General features: G+C 44.6%; 1 protein-coding gene across 2 annotated transcripts in view; it reads left to right on the top strand.

The window, feature by feature from the left end:
- The window catches only part of LOC134535481 (uncharacterized), a 105,645-nt gene that overhangs the window by 25,981 nt on the left and 59,296 nt on the right, over window positions 1–20,368 (top strand). For both annotated transcript variants that reach the window (XM_063374597.1, XM_063374596.1), the window contains exon 2: window positions 20,187–20,290. In XM_063374597.1, coding sequence (XP_063230667.1) covers window positions 20,187–20,290 — 104 coding nt within the window. The remainder of the gene's footprint in view (window positions 1–20,186; window positions 20,291–20,368) is intronic.

Here is a 20,368-nt window from a genome sequence, read left to right as displayed (position 1 = left end):
GGCAGTCTCTCGGGAACTGACTGGAGTGGTTGCGACTTGTCGCCTCATCCCGGGCCGACCCCGTGCTCGAAGCATCAAGAACAGCGGCGCTTGTTCACGCCACTCCACGCGGCGGCCCGCGGGATTCCCAGCCGACTCGAGAAGCATGGCAGTGCCGAGGAAGGAGGGTGCGGGGGGTGGGGATGGCGAGGCCGGGCCGCTCTAATCCCCACAGGTATGCGCGTGTGACGTCAGCGGCCGTGCGGGGCCGCCAGGCCTTGCCTCTCACGTTCCTATATATATATATATATAACATCGCTGGAATATAAAAAAATTGTTTGTCTGTAAATTCGGTTTACCGACGATAGTTTAACGTGATGTCATAACAAAACATTGATGAAATGATTTCATACACTTATGAATAAAATTGAATCATTTTTATTTAATCATCACTATTTTGTATGGATACAAAAAAGGAGTGAAATGAAATCTACAATTTAATTGATAAATTTACTTTTATTTGCACTCGTTAATTCAAATATGTTTATTACTTTAACGAAGAGATTATTTTAACTATAACTTTCATACATGTTTGCTATTTAACTTCTTGCAATCTTTGTTATTTTGTTAAGGATAGGACGATGATAGGAAAAGTAGGAAACGAATGGGAGTGCTTCAAGTTTAATGTGCGTCGAAAAAGTCAAATCGATGGTTGTTCCAATCGAGTGGAAGAGAGATAGATGCAGCGCAAGCGTACAATTAGCTGAGCGCAACGGGACCTTGTGCGTAACGGGACACTTTTTCGTGCGTGCAGCCGGCGTTCATCGATTTATTAGACGTTGTCACGTCAAAAAATCTAACCACATGTTTAACGTGATAGTGGTTTTTACTTGGAAGAAAGCTGTCGCCCTATCCAGCAGTGTCCAAGGTGTTTTAGAAATAGATCGGCGGGTCCTCCCACGTGCTCGTGTGGCAGTGTGGCCAGGGGTAGCGCCAGGCCCAGTGGCCGGGGTGAACGAGACAGTTCCCGTCCTTGGTGCGACTGAGTCACGGCTTCCTCGCTCACAGGCTTTGAATATATATACTGTATACAAGTCGCCATCCCAGGTTAAAAATTTCTAATACGGTTTTGAGGTAGTTGGTTAATTCACCGCCGCAATCGCCACCATCTCTAGGGCATCGACTTGTGGTGGTCCCTAGCGGACAAGTGTCGAACTCTTCAAACACCCCTTCCCCCTCCTGTTGAACGACGTTGAGCTGCAGTGAATGATGGATGAGGGGTGCGGGGTATGACAGCAGGCGACAGCGCTGCGCTCTAACGTGTAAATAACGACTGAGACGATACAGGGCGTTACGGCAGCGCACTGCAGCGGTGAAGTTCCCAAGCTGCTCATCATACGCTTTTGAAAGACGTAGAGTAAATCCTATCCACTCGCGACTTCTATACAGTATATATATTCAAAGCTCACAGTCCAGCTGCACCACGGTTCACCTGTGGCCGAGTGCGCCAGTGGCGTGGGTACATGCTTGAACCAGCCAGTGAGGACAATGTGTTTGATTCCGTATTGGGAGTGCCCTTCAGCGGTGGTTGTGGTGGTGATGATGGACTGAGGATCGGTCGGGCTGATAGCAGAATATCTCTTGATCGTGGCGTTCGCTTGAAGTCGGAACACTTGTTGACTACGGACGTGCCGACACTCCAGCCAAACAAACGTTTCTGTTGTGTGACGAGTCACAACAGCATCGGGTAACAAGCCACGGTCGAAAGAAACAGCATGTGAATAAAGAAGAACATGATCATGACGAGGTCTCCGGCAGGTGTTACAAACGGCAGAGCATAGCGCTAGCCCCAAGCTGCTGACGTAGTGTTGACTTGAGACAGAGGATGGTGTTCCTTCGTTGCTACCTGACTGCAGCGCGCAGGAGTATCTGTACTGGTCTTCTTGGGGGGAAAGCAACACTACTTGACATCATTTTCAACTAAAAAACCTAACTTTTTCTTCTGTCTTTTAAAATAATTATGTTGTTGAACTAACCCCTGAACATACTCTACGCACCATTGAAAACTGTGCACACGCTTCTTGAACGAAACACAAACAAACAAATGTACTTAGCCGGTCCACACGCAACGTTTTCAGCAACGATTTACCTGCGTAGGTCACATCGTTGTAGACAAGACGTAGCGTGTAGACAGGAAAACTGCGCAGTTTTGTGAACTGCGCGGAGACGGAACACGGAGAAGGAAAACTGTCGCCAAGAGCATTTATGCCCGCGCAGTTTAGTCGACCTGCACAGACTTGTCGTAGCGTGTGGACACTTCCTCCGTCTTCTCCGTACACGGGGCTCAGTTCTCCCTCGGTATTTGTGAGTTCATTGGTCTGTACAAGTCCTTTCCGTGTTTGTGGCGGGTCAAATCAAAAGAATATAGCGATAGGGACAAAGAAAGTCAAGCGTATGAAGCACTTGTGCAAAAATACAAAGAGGTTGACATCGCGGCTAACAGAGATAAAATCACAAAAAAAAAAAAAAAAAAAAAAAAAAAACATTAATTCTTTGAGGTCGGTATACCGGGAAGAATTGGCTAAAGTAAGGAATTCTCGCAACTGATAGGATAAAACTTGGCTGCAAACTGTGTTGTGTGGACACGGCTAAACTGCAACCTTTTGTTTGTACAGTTTGGCCTGCGCAGTCAAAACTGTGTACAAAACGTTGCGTGTGGACCGGCCTTTAGTCTTAAGACGTTGCAAATGTTGATTCTTTCCACTGTCAGGCTATAAGTAGGCTCTCGGAAAATAAATTTTAAGTTCAGACTGTGATATCTTTATTATTTAGTTTAATATTGAGCTTTTGCTTCCAGAATACCCATCAGCAGTGCTACATTTTACTATCTTGACTGAACAAGGCGTGGGAAGTCCTTATTGAAACGCAAGTTGGAGGGGATAGTTGCTCCCCAGTCTGCTGTAGCCTAGGAGTGATTGAGGCTGCTATGCGCTCATGAGCACATTTCAAAGAAGCAGGAAATGTAATTTTAGTAGATGGAAAGGATTGTTGATGACTCGAAACTTGCCCCCCCCCCCCCCCCCCCCCCCAATTCCCACAATTCTCCAAATGCTATTAGTTGCGTAACACTGAAAGGCAATTGAGTACTTAATTCTTATGTATTGGATTATAGTGTGAGTTTTGTTGTTAAATGGCATTTTATTCTTTGTGTTTAATTCTGTCAGAATGAAATTAATTTTAAAACAAATAAAATTATTTAATGCAAATAAAACTACATGCCAGCTGCGAGAATTGGATAAACTAGATTCCTTCGGGTTTATATATATATATACACTTATTTATTTATTTAGAGAAAGAGTAGGAAAAAAAGGTTTGACGAAGGTGTCGGGAAAATGTGACCGCACGATTGTGTTATTCCCTTAGTGAGGAGACACACCACCAAGGGTGATCACACACGGGTGGTGGTGGTGGTATGCCCGGATTCCGACGTGACGTGTTGCCCGTGCTCCGGACTGTGCTGTGACTCATGTTGACTCGTGTTGACTCGTGTTGACTCATGTTGACTCATGAGCCGCCAGGGAGGTCCCGGCGTCCGTCGCTCACGGCCGTGCCTGCAGTATGTGCTCTCATGCTCACGATGCGTGGGTCCTGCAGTACTTCACCGGGTCTCCTGGCCGCATCAGCGCGCTATGCAGCGCTCACTAGTGTTCCGGAACTGCCGTGTCGGCGCGGGGACGTCTCGAGTTGTACACTTGCAGAGGTACACTTGTCGACTGCACCAGCACAGCTCCTGTTGGCGAACATTGCTATTGGCCGTAGTTTGTTTTCTCTCACGTGATCGAGATGCGGGCCGATTTCTCTCCGTGTGTTCAAGGTCTTGGTTTTGTTGCCACATGTTGACTCCAGGCAGAAGGTGTGAGCAGTGGCCAGACCCGGACAGTTTGTAGACCTCTACCGCCCCAGAGCCAGGGAAGCAGGAGACACCGCGTGACCGCAGTCCCAGGGAGCGGAGTTGCGAGATGGGTGGATTGCGACTGGCAGTGCGGCGCCGGTGCTTAGACCTGCACTTCCTTACATTGACGTGTAAACATGTTAGCTCTCGGATATACCTCCCACTATCTCTGTCTCTACTATATATAAATCTCTATATAGCTCTATACATATATATATATCTTTATCTAACCCATTTCATTCTCTATACCTCGCTCTATCTCAACTTATCTCTCTGTCTCTCTATCTCACTATATATATATATATATATATATCACTCTATCTCTGTCTCTCTTTTATATTTAAATAAATTATGTCATGCGTGCGCACTTATACAACAAAAACCGACGAAGTGCCGCTATATAATATGAAATAAACACATTTTTTGAAACGATTTTTGCTCCAACTATTGCAAAATAGTTATACCGTCTCAGAAACCTTCACGGGCATGCGCATAACAACTCACCAAAAATTCATGGCAATCGGATGAATGGTATAGGAACGCATACGGCACAAACAAACGAAAATTAAAGACATGACAAACGTATCAAACGATGGTGCGTTTAAAATTCAAGGCAACTAACTCTAGATAATAACGAAGTTAAGAACAAAACTGTTATTAGCGCCCTTATTTTGCTAGCCGCTGCGAGCTCCACTAAGCGGGCTGGTCTAACCAAGGAGAAAAAAAAATGAATTTGCCAGACCTTACTATGTGTATGATCGTGTGGCAGACATAGAGAAATGACACGCACTCACTATTTCTACGTCTATGAGCTATGATTTTTTCGGTTATAAAATGAAATTATCACTTTTTCACTCCCTCGGGGATGGAATTTCATAATAATATGGGGTCTATGTGCTATTCCAGACTATAATCTATCTCTGTGCCAAATTTCATTCAGATCCCTTCAGCCGTTCTGGCGTGATTGAGTAACAAACATCCATCCATCCAAACTTTCAGATTTATAATATTAGTGGGATAAACGTCAGGTAAGTGTAGGCATGATTCTTTCGTCAGGCGGTATAATGCTGCAAACATAGAATCACATTTTGCAGCTCTTCAGCAGCAACAACCAAGCGACAGTGAACGTTCCTTTCGGTGTAAGGATGGCACCAAATTCTTTCGATGTTCGTTTTTTGACGTGACAACGTCTAATAAATCGATGAATGCCGGCTGCACGCACGAAAAAGTGTCCCGTTACGCACATTGTCCCGTTACGCTCATTGTACGCTTGCGCCGCATCTATCTCCCACTCGATTGGAACATCCATCGATTTGACTTTTTCGAGGCACATTAAACTTGAAACACTCTCATTCGTTTCCTGCTTTTCCTATCATCGTCCTATCCTTAACAGAATAACACAGATTGGAAGAAGTTAAATAGCTAACATGTATTAAAGTTATAGTTAAAATAATATATTCGTTAAAGTAATAAACATATTTGAATTAATGAGTGCAAATAAAAGTAAATTTATCAATTAAATTGTAGATTTCATTTCACTCCTTTGTATCCATACAAAATAGTGATAATTCAATAAACATGATTCAATTTTATTCATAAAAGTATGCAATCATTTCCTCAATGTTTTGTTGTGACGTTGTCACGTTAAACTATCGTCCGTAAACCGACTTTACAGACAACCAGTTTTTTTTTAATATAAGTATTAGTAACGGTAGGAGACAATGACATCCTCACTTGTCACGATTTGAAACTCTGAGAGCGTGCTTGTCGCGAGTGGGGTCTGTACTCGCGGACAACTGGCTGACCGTCACTTCGCCTATGATCTGCGCAGTGGGTGGCAGTCGACACAAACAGCTGCTCACCAGTATCTCCTTATCTTATCACCTGATTCTAGTTGGAGACTTCGCGAACATTAGTCACGTGCGGCACGGCGGCCAAGAGGAAATTTTATTTATAAAAGTCTAGTGGAGATAACTTGGACAGTTTGTAGGCGTGATTTCTAGAGCCTCGTTTATCTGAAGTGGCTGTCGATGTGGAGGGCGCTTTCGGCGTTGGTGTTGGTGGTTGTAATGGGAGACTGCTTTCACACCGCAGCGCAGTGACCGAGCCCGTGGCCCCCTTGTCCAGAGAGCAGGCCCGCCTCGAGTTGCCGGCAGCCAAGGCATACTTGCGCAGTTGTACACGTGTTACAAATATGTGCGCACCCTGGAAATGTCCTGTCCCTCTATCTGTGAAATTTGTTTTCTAACGCTCGTGCCTGCTAGGGGGCCATGTTGCACACTGACCTCACTGTTTGGAGAGAGTCGCTAGACACACAGAGCCTGCTAGACCTGCCGGAGATGTGTGGGGAGATCCTGTCGGAGCTACCTCTCTCTGTTGCACAACACGTGCTTCTTTAAGTGTTATTGGTTATTTATGAATTGCGTTGGGCAACCGGTTCGGCACAAACAAAGTTATGTAACTTTCAACTGGAATGAAGCAAGAACCCGCGCTTATTTGACGTTAAACTTATTTGGAGCCGTTAGGGCAAGTGGAAGGTTGACGCTTTAGCGGTGGCAAGAAGAGGGTGTTATCGAGCACCCCACTCTTCACACTCTGGCGAGCGTCACTGCAGCGCCGCTACTCCGACGACTGCCTCCGCCGCACCTGTGGGCCGGTATACCTCCTGTGATTTATCTGCGAGGTTTTTCCTTCCTTTAATTAACTTTGCGGCTAATTGTGAATATGTTCAGTGAGGAGGGACGCCTGCCCTCTGAGTGACAGCCTCTACTCGCTCCAACTGCACGTTGTTGCCCTCGACAGTTGGAAGACATGTGACAATCGGTGCACCGTTAACGTGCCGAGTGCAGGCCACGCGTGCCGGTGTGCCATGACCGGCCTGGTCCTGATGTGCTCCATGCGGCGAGGGAGCTGCTGGAGCATCACTGCTCACACTGCTCACACTGCTCACTGCACGCTCACAGGCGACCCACTTGAGCACCGCCCATACAGGCGCACAGCACGGCTCGGTGGCCTGGTTGTCAGAGGCTCAAGTGTGCAAACTTGCAGATTGAACGACGCCCCAATTCGTAGCTGCGCTCGCTGGTGCTTCTAGCGCGGTGTCTCCTCTGGACTGGCGCGCAGTCTTCTCGTCGTCACAGGACAACTGTGAGATCTGAGCGGTGACCGTATCATTATAAGGCCGAGGAATGATGATAATGATGTAATAAGTCCCTTAAGTGCTTTCAAGAATCTGTACCGGTTGTTTTAAGCCTTAAAATTACTCTGAAAACACGCGTTTTAACCATTTAAACTCTTCTAAATATGCAGTTTAAAAACTTAATCCGAAATCAAAAGTACTTTTCGGCCCTCTGCGAACTCTTAAATGCTTTTCGTAAGCAGACCCCCACTCGGATATCTCGAGTGGTTTTGAAATCGCGTTGTTTTCCCTGGAGCTCTGCGCGCCGCGTGTGTGCCCGGGTGGGCGGGGGCCTTAAAGGTGTAGTGACTAGCAATGTTTCCATCGCAGATGACGCCGGCTCAGTAGTTGTGACTGGCCAGTGCACAGGTGGTGAGGGACCCAGCTCGGCTTGTGGCCTCAGAGCCACACACGTCTGCCCTACTCATGAGGTGCCATGTCACAAAACACAAGTGTCATGCTTCCCTTTTCCGTTCTGCAAAGACTGTAGGTTTATTTTTTTAAAGGACAAACTATTTCACAAAAACAAGTTTCCGTAAATTACTGCTATGAGCTTAAAAAGTACCTAATTATTTCTCTTAAATAAAACAATGACATTAACAGACACACACTAATTATCAGCACCAACAACCTTGTCCAGGTTGGCAGTACTGATTATTTCGCATGTAAAAATGAATACTGGAAGGATTTCGCGATTCGCTCGAATATATAAAAAAAGCTAGGAAAGTTAATGTTTTGAAAACATGATTGGATATTTAAATAGTTTTTAATGTGGTTTTTTGACAATTCGATGATTGATGATGGTTGATTGATCGTACAGTCAGTCAAGAACTAAACCATTGTTACAAATTGGATTTAATCACCATTTACAAGTACTGTATAATTTTAATTATATTACATTACCTATAAATATGTTTGTTTTAATAAAGTACACACACATCCATTAGTGCCGATATATTAAAATGTAATGTTGGTGTTAAGGCTTAGATGCTACCTGTAGCCCTGCCTGCCTACGTAATGGGAGAAGGGCCCCGATACTTGCATTGCCCAGGCTCTGCGTGGTTCCATCGAACAATCGTGTCAGGACTCCTATATTTCACATCTCAACCCCGTCTTGACTGAAAGAAGAGACTTTGCAAGAATTAACTAGTGTTCGAAATTTCCATGTGGAATGTGGTTTAGAAGTAACTACAGTCAGTGAGTGGTACAGTGACTGATTGAAACAATGTGATGTACTTAAATGATGCCTGATTGTCTGGTGGGTCAGTGGTCAGGACTTCTGACTGCGATTCCTGGCCAAGAGAATATTCTTGACTGGTGGCAGTTTCCTCCCCTGCCCAGGACTGCGTGCACACTGTCAGTTACACGGCGAGGTATCACTGGTTTTCAAAAATGCTTTTTATTCAATCAGTATAGTGATAACAGAGGCCGTGGCCAATTATTTATATATATATATACACACACAATGATAGAATAATAATAATAAACTCACACAAACAGCAATACCAGACGAAATTGTCTCGTCTTGCAGAAGTGATAATCGATAAGCATAAACAGGATAAAGTGATACATAATAAAACGCAATATAAGCAGACATAGCATACCTGGGGAAAAGTAGAATTTAAAAAAAAAAACACGAAAAAATAGATTTTATATACAATGAGATTATACATAGAAGGAGTAAATGAGACAAGAAGAAGTACACGCTAAAGGAAAGAAGAGTGTGCACAAGGCGAGCTGTGCGACACATCACACCGACACCTTCACTGGCGATCTCTCGCCTCGCACTGAGCGACACGTGATCGATTAGTCGAGCTCAAGAACCTTGACCTTTGCTGGAAGCCATGCGGTGACGGAACCCACCACCTGACAACACGACTGTCTCGCCATATTGTTTCCTGAACGACACATGTCGTGTTGGAGGTCGCTACATGACACTGGGACTGTAGGCGATCATTGGTTACAGCTGGAAAAAAAAGTTATATTTTTATTGACTGTTAATTGGACGTAGTTAGGCAAAATGAAACCAACCCACATGAAACTTATTCTGAGTATTTTGAAGTTAAAGTTAATTATAAATTGTAATTCTCATATTGATAATATGATGTGGGTATAATTTTAATGGTCTGGTATAAACACTGATATAACAATAGCAACGACGGTACGATCAACCTTGTACTATTTTAATTTATGTTCAAATAAAATATAACAAAATTGTGGGTTGGTTCCTTTTTGTATAACTACGTCCAATTAGCGGCCGTACTCTTTCTCCCAGCAGGCTAAGCAGTGCCCAGCCTAGCGGTCCGTGTTGACGTAAAGTAATATACACACACGTGCACGGGACGGCAGGATGGAACGAGCGTGTGCGCTGGGTTCTGTGGTTGGCAGCCCTGCGGCGCTGGACGAGGCCTTACAAGGTCGCGCTCTCGTGCAGGGTGCAGCCCCTCCCCCCTGCCTGGGTCCAGTTCAGATACAACCTCCCTCAGAAGCGCAGTCGTCCATATAGGCTGGCTAGCAGCCTGGCGGGAAACGACTAAAGCTGGGTTTACGATTGATTTCCTTAAGAATTATAACTTAACATCGAGCACACGATTAAGTCAAAACTACATTTTCCAGTTTATGATTGACATATAAGTCGTTAATTCCAACCAATCACAGCACAAAACACATGGTCGGCCATTGTTCGAAATGGAGAAGCAGGTTTGAAATAGGTTATTGACAAATGGGATATCTATTTTTGAAATGGATGATGATTACAAATTACAAATATACGAATTCTAACCCAAAATACTGCCTCGCTCGGTACAATACCAAGACATAAACTTCCGGCTGAAAGGTTCCGGTTTGTTGTGATTGGTCGCTTCCCTTAAGTCTTAACGAAAAATATAAAATATAACCATTTCTGTTAAGTCTTAAGTCATCATATGGTTCGCACACGACCCGTCAAAATTCACACACGACAATCATAAACCATTCCACTAGTTTACATAGAGTCATATGGTAAGTACACGACTAAGTCTTAATTCTTAATTCTTAATTTTCAATCGTAAACCCGCCTTAAGTCGCCCCCAAAACAACCAGTGCCACCAAAACCAAATGCGGACAAAATGTCCAAGCTCCCGCCCATTTGCATAGTAGACTTTCTACTCTGTCCAACTCTTCTTCCAGAACCATCCTTCTGTTTCCTGTAACCAACCTGCACTAATAATACATGAAATTTTGCATCCCGCATGTCAGTGCCCAGGGTTTTCCCTCTGTCTATGCAGGTTTTACCTGGGCCCAACTTAACTCTAGTTATAGTCTAGAATTACCAAGTGAGGGGAGTTAGTCATGGCGCCAATTGCTGCCATGGCTGGCCAATCCCCCTCCTTAGCACATATGCATGTTCCCCTCTCTGCATAGTACCCCCTGCATGTGTAGAGCGTATAGGCTTCGGCCTGCGAAGCACTTAGTCTCTCCCTAACCCAGACCCCTCCCAAACATACTTAGTAATAAATTAAGTTAGGAAAAAAAAATTGTCGTCCATTGGCGCAGTACACAGCACAAGTGTTGCTGGTGTAGTGAAGGCGGGAGGTGCCCACGCCATAGTGTGCTCAGCTAGGTGTCGACTGTGAGGACAGGCAGTTATAAAGAACCTTTAGTCATAAAATATTCTGTTGGAAGAACTCTCTTGTCGAAAAAATTTGAAAGAAAATAGTTCTACGTCGAATGTTACAATTTGGGACGATTAATACATATATAGAATGCATAATATAATATACTTAGAACACATCTGTTACAAATATGCATAGGCATAATACATATGTAGCTATGCTAGGCATATTATTATATTAAATATGCGACCATATATCTAAATGCTTTCACTGAGCCGGATTTGCAAGACTTGTGTTGGTGTTCTCTGTTTGCTTCTGGTTATTCCCGAGAAAACAATCGCTGCTTGAATTTTATTTTTTTTTCATAATGAGACATGCAATTGTATGAAGGGTTTTGTTACGCAATTTGTTATCATGTGGAAGTCAGACAAAAGAGATTCATTACTGACACGCCTATCATGTCCCGCTCTACGGCACGGGCGCACGATGGCGTGCATGCACCAACAGGCATCGTGCAGTGGTCAGAATACATACAACACTTGGCGATACAACTCTTGAGTCGCGAGGTATGTTAAAACATTTGGCGACAACAACAGCGTTTCATCGCTAATTGTGGCCTTAAAAAAAGAAGTTTTCACAATAAAAGCATGTTAACTGTGCTGGCTGTGTTACTCGGGGTTATGCGCGTGATGCGGCATGAGCAGGTTAGGGAACAGACGGTGCGCTCTCGTGCGGGCAGTGTGTGGGCGACTCGGGACCGGCCTGCAGGCTCTTCTTTTACCCATGTCTAGGGACCGGAAAAATTCGCGGGTTCAGTGACCTCCAGGATGAACTCCATAGTCCTACGTACACTCGGTCAAATGCCACCCACTCATTGGCTGCTGTCTTGTGAGACGTCCCAACGTAGCAGCCTGTTATTCCATAAAGCTTCGGTCGGGTGTTTCTCATTGGCCCAGAGTCATCCAGGTGAGTTGTGAGCCAATAACAGAGGCAGCACTGAGGTATAACTATTTGTATTTTAGCCTATCGCGAAATGAATTCGCGAATTTTTCCGGTCTCTAACCCATGTCACCTTAACGTCTCTTTGAAGCGTCTGTATGAATATTGTTTGCTTTCATATCGCGCAAGCAGTGACTTGAGGCAGTAACCTGCATAGTTTTTGTAGCTTTTAATGCACATACTCTGCGAGCGGTCCTTAGTCATTAGTAGAGACCCGTGAAATTCGCGGGTTCAATGACCTCCAGGATAGACTCCATTATCCTCTACACACTCGGGCAAATGCCAACTGTTCATTGGCTGCTGACTTGTGAGTCGTCTCGACTGGGTGGCCTGTGATTCGACACTTCTATGAGTGAGGGTCTCTAATTGGCCCTCATTACTCCAGATTAACAGTGAACCAATGACAGAAGCAACACTAAGGTATAATTATTTGAATTTTAGCATAACACGAAATGAACCCGCGAATTTCACGGGTCTCTAGTCATTAGTAAAATGCTGCGTGCTAAATTACAAGGGAAAACAACTACTTGTCACACGCTAGATTGCAGCACAGAGCCAATAGCGCCCGCTGTGGCCAGATTTGTACTACATACCAGGCTTGCCAACATTAAAATGATTATTTTTATACTATCTATAACTATATTAAACTTTAATATTATTTTAATTAAAAATTTTTATATATATTTGTAAGACCATAAAAAAGTGTATACTGACAGTATTATTACAGTTGTATACATTCTGAAAGAAAAACAATATGTAAATTCTAAACACCGGTTATTAATTTACGGTAGACAAAGTTTGAATTTAAAATTGAAATAATTCGTAGCAGTCGGCACCACCAGTCACCACCGAGCGAACATGAGTGGTAGGTGGAACACTATCGTCCACCACCACACAGCTCTGGTCGGTATAGTCCAGTCATCTTAGTCAAAATTAGGTAAGTATCTCGGAATTATAAACTCGTATAAACTTGTGTTTTGACATCCTAAAAGTTGTCTCAAAACCTACATATGGTAGGGTGTACGCGTCTATTAAAATCAAAGGTCGCAAAAGTCGATTTTTGAAAATATTTCGTTTCCTATAGGTTGTTCGCTATTTGTATTTATTATCAATATTGTAGAGGATTAAATTCCCTACAACTTTTGTTTCAAACATTTCTTTATACGTTGAATGGTTTTCGAGATAGAGGGCGGAGAGCGCGCGGCTAGAGCCTCATTTAAGGTCAACCGGCAGTCCCGGTCAAAAACACGCCATATACAGTTTATCAATTATTGATAAATACATAATTAATAGTATTAATTGATAGTCTCGGAGCGTGCTCGCACCAGGGCGAGGCTGGTACCCGGGTACACAGCTGTACAGTGATCACTGGTATCTGTTACTCTGAGGCGGATAGCTTGTGCTGTTTCCGTATTTCGTTCATAAATAGTATTTTTAGAAGAGTGAAAAGGGGCTGAAACGTGTGTTTTCAGGATAATTTTCAGGCGCGAAACTCCCGGTGTAGATCCTTGAAAGCACACCTGTGTAGATCCTTGAAAGCACACCTGTGTAGATCCTTGAAAGCACACCTGTGTAGATCCTTGAAAGCACACCTGTGTAGATCCTTGAAAGCACACCTGTGTAGATCCTTGAAAGCACACAAGGGACTTGCGTGACACCTTTATCCTCACGATGTGGTGTCCTCATGGTTGTGTGATCCTCACGATGTGGTGTCCTGATGGTTGTGGTGTGATCCTCGCGATGTGGTGTCCTGATGGTTGTGGTGTGATCCTCGCGATGTGGTGTCCTGATGGTTGTGGTGTGATCCTCGCGATGTGGTGTCCTGATGGTTGTGGTGTGATCCTCGCGATGTGGTGTCCTGATGGTTGTGGTGTGATCCTCACGATGTGGTGTCCTGATGGTTGTGGTGTGATCCTCGCGATGTGGTGTCCTGATGGTTGTGGTGTGATCCTCGCGATGTGGTGTCCTGATGGTTGTGGTGTGATCCTCGCGATGTGGTGTCCTGATGGTTGTGGTGTGATCCTCGCGATGTGGTGTCCTGATGGTTGTGGTGTGATCCTCGCGATGTGGTGTCCTGATGGTTGTGGTGTGATCCTCACGATGTGGTGTCCTGATGGTTGTGGTGTGATCCTCACGATGTGGTGTCCTGATGGTTGTGGTGTGATCCTCACGATGTGGTGTCCTGATGGTTGTGGTGTGATCCTCGCGATGTGGTGTCCTGATGGTTGTGGTGTGATCCTCACGATGTGGTGTCCTGATGGTTGTGGTGTGATCCTCGCGATGTGGTGTCCTGATGGTTGTGGTGTGATCCTCGCGAAGTGGTGTCCTGATGGTTGTGGTGTGATCCTCGCGAAGTGGTGTCCTGATGGTTGTGGTGTGATCCTCGCGATGTGGTGTCCTGATGGTTGTGGTGTGATCCTCGCGATGTGGTGTCCTGATGGTTGTGGTGTGATCCTCGCGAAGTGGTGTCCTGATGGTTGTGGTGTGATCATCGCGATGTGGTGTCCTGATGGTTGTGGTGTGATCCTCGCGATGTGGTGTCCTGATGGTAGTGGTGTGATCCTCGCGATGTGGTGTCCTGATGGTTGTGGTGTGATCCTCGCGATGTGGTGTCCTGATGGTTGTGGTGTGATCCTCACGATGTGGTGTCCTGATGGTTGTGGTGTGATCCTCGCGATGTGGTGTCCTGATGGTTGTGGTGTGATCCTCACGATGTGGTGTCCTGATGGTTGTGGTGTGATCCTCACGATGTGGTGTCCTGATGGTTGTGGTGTGATCCTCACGATGTGGTGTCCTGATGGTTGTGGTGTGATCCTCGCGATGTGGTGTCCTGATGGTTGTGGTGTGATCCTCACGATGTGGTGTCCTGATGGTTGTGGTGTGATCCTCACGATGTGGTGTCCTGATGGTTGTGGTGTGATCCTCGCGAAGTGGTGTCCTGATGGTTGTGGTGTGATCCTCGCGAAGTGGTGTCCTGATGGTTGTGGTGTGATCCTCGCGAAGTGGTGTCCTGATGGTTGTGGTGTGATCCTCACGATGTGGTGTCCTGATGGTTGTGGTGTGATCCTCACGATGTGGTGTCCTGATGGTTGTGGTGTGATCCTCACGATGTGGTGTCCTGATGGTTGTGGTGTGATCCTCACGATGTGGTGTCCTGATGGTTGTGGTGTGATCCTCGCGATGTGGTGTCCTGATGGTTGTGGTGTGATCCTCACGATGTGGTGTCCTGATGGTTGTGGTGTGATCCTCGCGATGTGGTGTCCTGATGGTTGTGGTGTGATCCTCACGATGTGGTGTCCTGATGGTTGTGGTGTGATCCTCACGATGTGGTGTCCTGATGGTTGTGGTGTGATCCTCGCGATGTGGTGTCCTGATGGTTGTGGTGTGATCCTCACGATGTGGTGTCCTGATGGTTGTGGTGTGATCCTCACGATGTGGTGTCCTGATGGTTGTGGTGTGATCCTCGCGATGTGGTGTCCTGATGGTTGTGGTGTGATCCTCGCGATGTGGTGTCCTGATGGTTGTGGTGTGATCCTCACGATGTGGTGTCCTGATGGTTGTGGTGTGATCCTCACGATGTGGTGTCCTGATGGCTGTGGTGTGCACGACGAGATGACTGCGCGCCAGTCGGGAGGCGATACCTAGAGACATGCAAAATCCGCGGATTCATTTCGCGATAGGCTAGCATCAAAACAACTATACCTTCGTACCGCTTCTGCGATTGGCCCACATTTTATCCGGGGAACAGTGTAATCAATGGGAAACACTGAACCAAGAAATGTGCCGAATTACGGACAGCTTAGGTGAGACGTCTCACGCGTCAGTAGCCAATGAACAGGTGTCATTTCCGCGTGTATTAAAGGACTGTGGAGTCTATCCTAGAGGTCAATGAATCAGCGAATTTTGCAGGTCTCTAGCCGATACCGCGCTAGAAGCTCCGGCTAGCGGCGCACTAGAGAACTACACCTCAGCGGACAGTTGGTTTGGTCTGGCCTTCAGTGGAGACGGCGTGTGATGAGTGACGTCAGGCGTATCTTACACCGCCTCGAAGCGCACCACTTGTACTAGCAGTTTCAAGCGTAAACGCTGGACGGAGGAAATGTGATTGTCGCGAGTGTGTGCTGAAGCTTTGAATATATATACTGTATAGAAGTCGCCAGCCCAGGTTAAAATTTCTAATACGGTTTTGAGGTAGTTGGTTAATTCACCGCCGCAATCGCCATCATCTCTAGGGCATCGACTTGTGGTGGTCCCTAGCGGACAAGTGTCGAACTCTTCAAACACCCCTTCCCCCTCCTGTTGAACGACGTTGAGCTGCAGTGAATGATGGATGGGGGTGCGGGGAATGACAGCAGGTGACAGTGCTGCGCTCTGACGTGTAAATAACAACTAAGACGATACAGGGCGTTACGGCAGCGCACTGCAGCGGTGAAGTTCCCAAGCTGCTCATCATACGCATCTGAAAAACGTAGAGTAAATCCTATCCACTCGCGACTTCTATACAGTATATATATTCAAAGGCTGAAGGTGGGCAGGAGGCGGCCTTGATCGGTGCTTATCAGCGCGCGCTGACTGCGCTGACTCACGCCCGTGTGGGCTGTGACTAACTCAACCACGTGGCCAGCTATCGCGCGCGCCATCTGGCCAATCAGCGCCCACAAGGGCAGGCAGCAGCTTACGAACTTGGTTTTTTTTTTTGACGTGATAACGTCTTATAAATCGATGAACGCCGGCTGCACGCGCGAAAAAATGTCACGTTCCGCCTGAGCCGAGCGTGCAACAACCGGCCAACCACCGTGCGAGAAACTCTTCTATAATATCAAACAGGTTAAGGCGGGGTATTTTAACTAATTGTTCGTGATTATATTTAAACTAATTATTTAAATTAAATTTGCAAAAAAAAAAATAATATTTGAAAATTAAAAAAGTACGCAATTTTTCCATCAATGTTTTCTTTTGACGTTATCACGTAAAATTATCGTCCGTAAACCAATTTTACAAACAAACCACCCCCCCCCCTTTTTTTTTAATGTTTTGAAAGCTTCGTGTAAAAAAAAATTGGTTGTCTGTAAAGTTGGTTTACGGACGATAGTTTAACGTGACGTCATAACAAAACATTGATGAAATGATTGCATACTTTTATGAATAAAAATGAATCATTGTTATTGAATTATCACTATTTTGTATGGATACAAAGAAGGAGTGAATTAAATCTACAACTTAATTGAATATTTACTTTTGCACTCATTAATTCAGATATGTTTATTACTTTAACGAAGAGATTATTTTAACTATAACTTTTATACGTGTTTGCTATTTAACTTCTTCCAATCTGTGTTATTCTGTTAAAGATAGGACGATGATAGGAAAAGTAGGAAACGAATGGGAGTGTTTCAACTTTAATGTGCCTCGATAAAGTCAAATCGATGGTTGTTCCAATCGAGTGGAAGGGAGATAGATGCGGCGCAAGCGTACAATGAGCGTAACGGGACAATGTGCGTTAAGGGACACTTTATCGTGCGTGCAGCGGGCGTTCATCTATTTCTGAGACGTTGTCACGTCAAAAAAGTAAGCATGGAGGGTTAAAGCTGGAGCCACTGGAGCCACTGGAGCGATGGAACACGCGAGGTCTGCCCCGCACGGAGGTGAAGACGCGGCTCAGGTGGACGAGTCAAGGACCTGCTCGCCTCCGGGGAGAGAGAGGGGGGGAGAGTTCTCCTGGCGCCTCTCGGCCAATCAGAGCGCGGCGGACAGGAACCACGAGGAGTGTCGAGGACCGCGCGCATGCTCGAGATGAGCCGCGAGAACACGCGTGTGTCCATTAGTTGCCTCGCGCGCCATTTCTTCTTCATGTTCACCTGTCTTTACTATTTATTATTTATTATTGTTTTCCTTTTGACGTGATAACGTCTTATCGCCGGCAGCTCGCACGAAATGCATGACTCATTGTCACGTTCCGCCTGAGCCGAGCGTGCAAGAACCGGCCAACCACCGTGCGAGAAAATCTTCTGTAATATCAATCAGGTTAAGGAGGGCTTTTTTTAAACTAATTGTTCGTGATTATATTTAAACAAATTATTTAAATTGAATTTGCAAAAAACTGTAAATATTTGAAAATTAAAAAGTATGCAATTTTTCATCAATGTTTTCTTGTGACGTTATCACGTAAAATTATTGTCAGTAAACTGACTTTACAGACAACCCCCTTTTTTTACTTTAACTACACTGTAAAAAATTGTGTAATTTTACACAAAATGTATGTGGCAGCAGAGTTTTTCGTTGATTTTAGTGCAATTTTAAACCTATGCGTGAAACAAAGTAAAAATAATAATAATAAAATAATAATAAAAGTATTTAAAAAATACTAATGTTCGCAGGCTTCCACTGCCATTGTCTGAAGTAGCTTGGCTTCTGGGTTGTAGCCGCGTCCTTGGCGAATAATTCACCGAATTATTCGCCAAGGACGCGGCTACAACCCAGAAGCCAAGCTACTCCACTATTTAAACTCACGTCCAGGAAGACTCTGCTGCCACATACGTTTAGTATAAAATCATAATTGCAGGTATATGAATGTTCCTTGCGGTCTAAAAACCATCTGAAATTGTAACTCGGGAGTGGGGAGCCCGAAAGTGATGACACAGTAACGAAAAGGGCACTGTTTGGGAGTGGGGCACTTGATTCAAAGATAGGGGTGAAGGCCAAGGTCATCACAGATTGCGGCAGAGGTGAAAGTAATTTAATATGACCGGCGTGACTTCATATTTAAGTATGGCGACAGAGACTTTAGAATTCAAAATGGCGTACCATTCTTCCGGGGCCTGGAGGAACATTTATATACTACTCACAAGTGTCAGGTAATTTTACTGCATCGTTTACTTAATTAAAACTAACAATGAGCATGTTATTTTTATACTATTTTCAAAAAAAAAATATTTTTCTTTCTGTGGTTTATAGCTGTTATTGAACAAGGTGTTCTTTAGATTATTAAAAATTGTTATTACCTTTCAATTATTCAGTCATTACGTCCTTTAATCTGAGTGACGTAGCGGAGGAACGAACTCACGACCTCAACATTTACGAAGTAGTTCCAATACGACTGTCGTAACCTTATGTAAATTAAACATGTTCTTGCGAGTACGAAAGGTATAATAAATTGTATTTTCGTAGTTCCTTTGCTGTGATTTTATGCTCTTTTACAATTACATATTTGTGTACGTACAACTACGCTGTTGTGACAAAATATAGGACGTTGATTAATTTTATCATTTTTCGTGTGTGTAATTTCACATATAAATCCATTTGTGTCATTGAAACAGAAGTTATTAAAAAAATATTTACGTTTATTTTTTAAAAAAGCCTGTAGCAAAATTTGGTCGTCTAAAAACATTTGTGTAAATTTACACAAACTGTAGCGCCAGGTGGCGTAGATGCAGTAGAGTGCAAAAGTTTCAGTTTAAAATACATCTGAAACATTGTATTTTGTAAAGTAAAATTTGGAATGAGAATTTTTGAAATACATTTTTCTGTTGTGTTTCATCAAGAGCATCATCTGAATTTTTTTTTTTTTTAAGGAGACCGCCCAGTCTTGGTCAAACTTTTTTTTTAACAATTAGTTCATATAATTTAATTGTAGAAAGTTGAGCTCTTTTGAGCATAGCACATACTTGTATAGAATGCCTTGTTAATAGTAGTGATTGGATGCTAAAAATAACTTCTACTGTTAAATAATATTTAATTTTTTTTTGTCTGAGTGACTAAAAAGTTAATAATGCTGATAGTAGGTACTATTCTATGGTCTTAGAAAAATCGAGAAATAGTATAACAAACATATATGTATATTACAACTGGTACTATTGTGATGGTGAACCAAGTGAGGCTTGTAGTGTCAGCTTGTAGTGGCTGCCCCTGGCAGGCGGGCTGTAGGCAACCCGCAGCGCCGCTCGGCGCTCCAGGTTATTTACCTCTGCCATGTCGCCGCTAGATGTAATTACATCGCCTCTTTGTTCACGTCTCCTCCGCTCTTGCGCATTTCGGCGCATCAGTCATTCAGAAAACCCTTCTGTTTGAATAGCTTCAGCCTACTTCTCAGGGAACATTTCTTTAGGAAATTAACTGTAGAAACGAGAAGGCTTGGCTTCTGGGTTGTAGCCGCGTCCTTGGCGAATAATTCGGTGAATTATTCGCCAAGCACGCGGCTACAACCCAGAAGCCAAGCTACTTCAGACAATGGCCGTGAAAGCCTGCGAACATTATTATTGAATTTTTTTTTTTGTTTCCTGTGTTACAAGTATGACTTACCACGTGATGTTTTCTGTAAATAGTCATGTTTGGCGCCGAACTCTGTGTTTCCACAGAAGCGCAGAGCGAACATGGATGGATAAACTCCTGGGTGTTGCAGTAGCGGCAGTAGCGGTAGTTGCGGTATACGTGGCTCGAGTGTGTATAGTGGTGTGCGGTCCAGGCTGATGTATACGGGGTGTTGCAGGCCAGGATGCCGGCTGGAGCACCGTGCTTCTGGCCGCGGTCTTCTCCGTGTGCTCCGTGCTGCTGCTGGGCTGCCTGTGCTGCCGCGCCGACAAGGGCTTCCAGGTGAGTGCGACTGCCAAGCACTGTGGTGCATCTGTGACTGTCTGTCTCGCTGCTCGCCACGAGCATCCAGTTGAGAAA

The sequence above is a fragment of the Bacillus rossius genome, chromosome 8 (genome assembly GCF_032445375.1).
Source record: "Bacillus rossius redtenbacheri isolate Brsri chromosome 8, Brsri_v3, whole genome shotgun sequence".
Taxonomy (NCBI): Eukaryota; Metazoa; Arthropoda; class Insecta; order Phasmatodea; family Bacillidae; genus Bacillus; species Bacillus rossius.
Note: the sequence above shows the minus strand (reverse complement) of the source record. Positions and strands in the feature narration are given on the sequence as shown.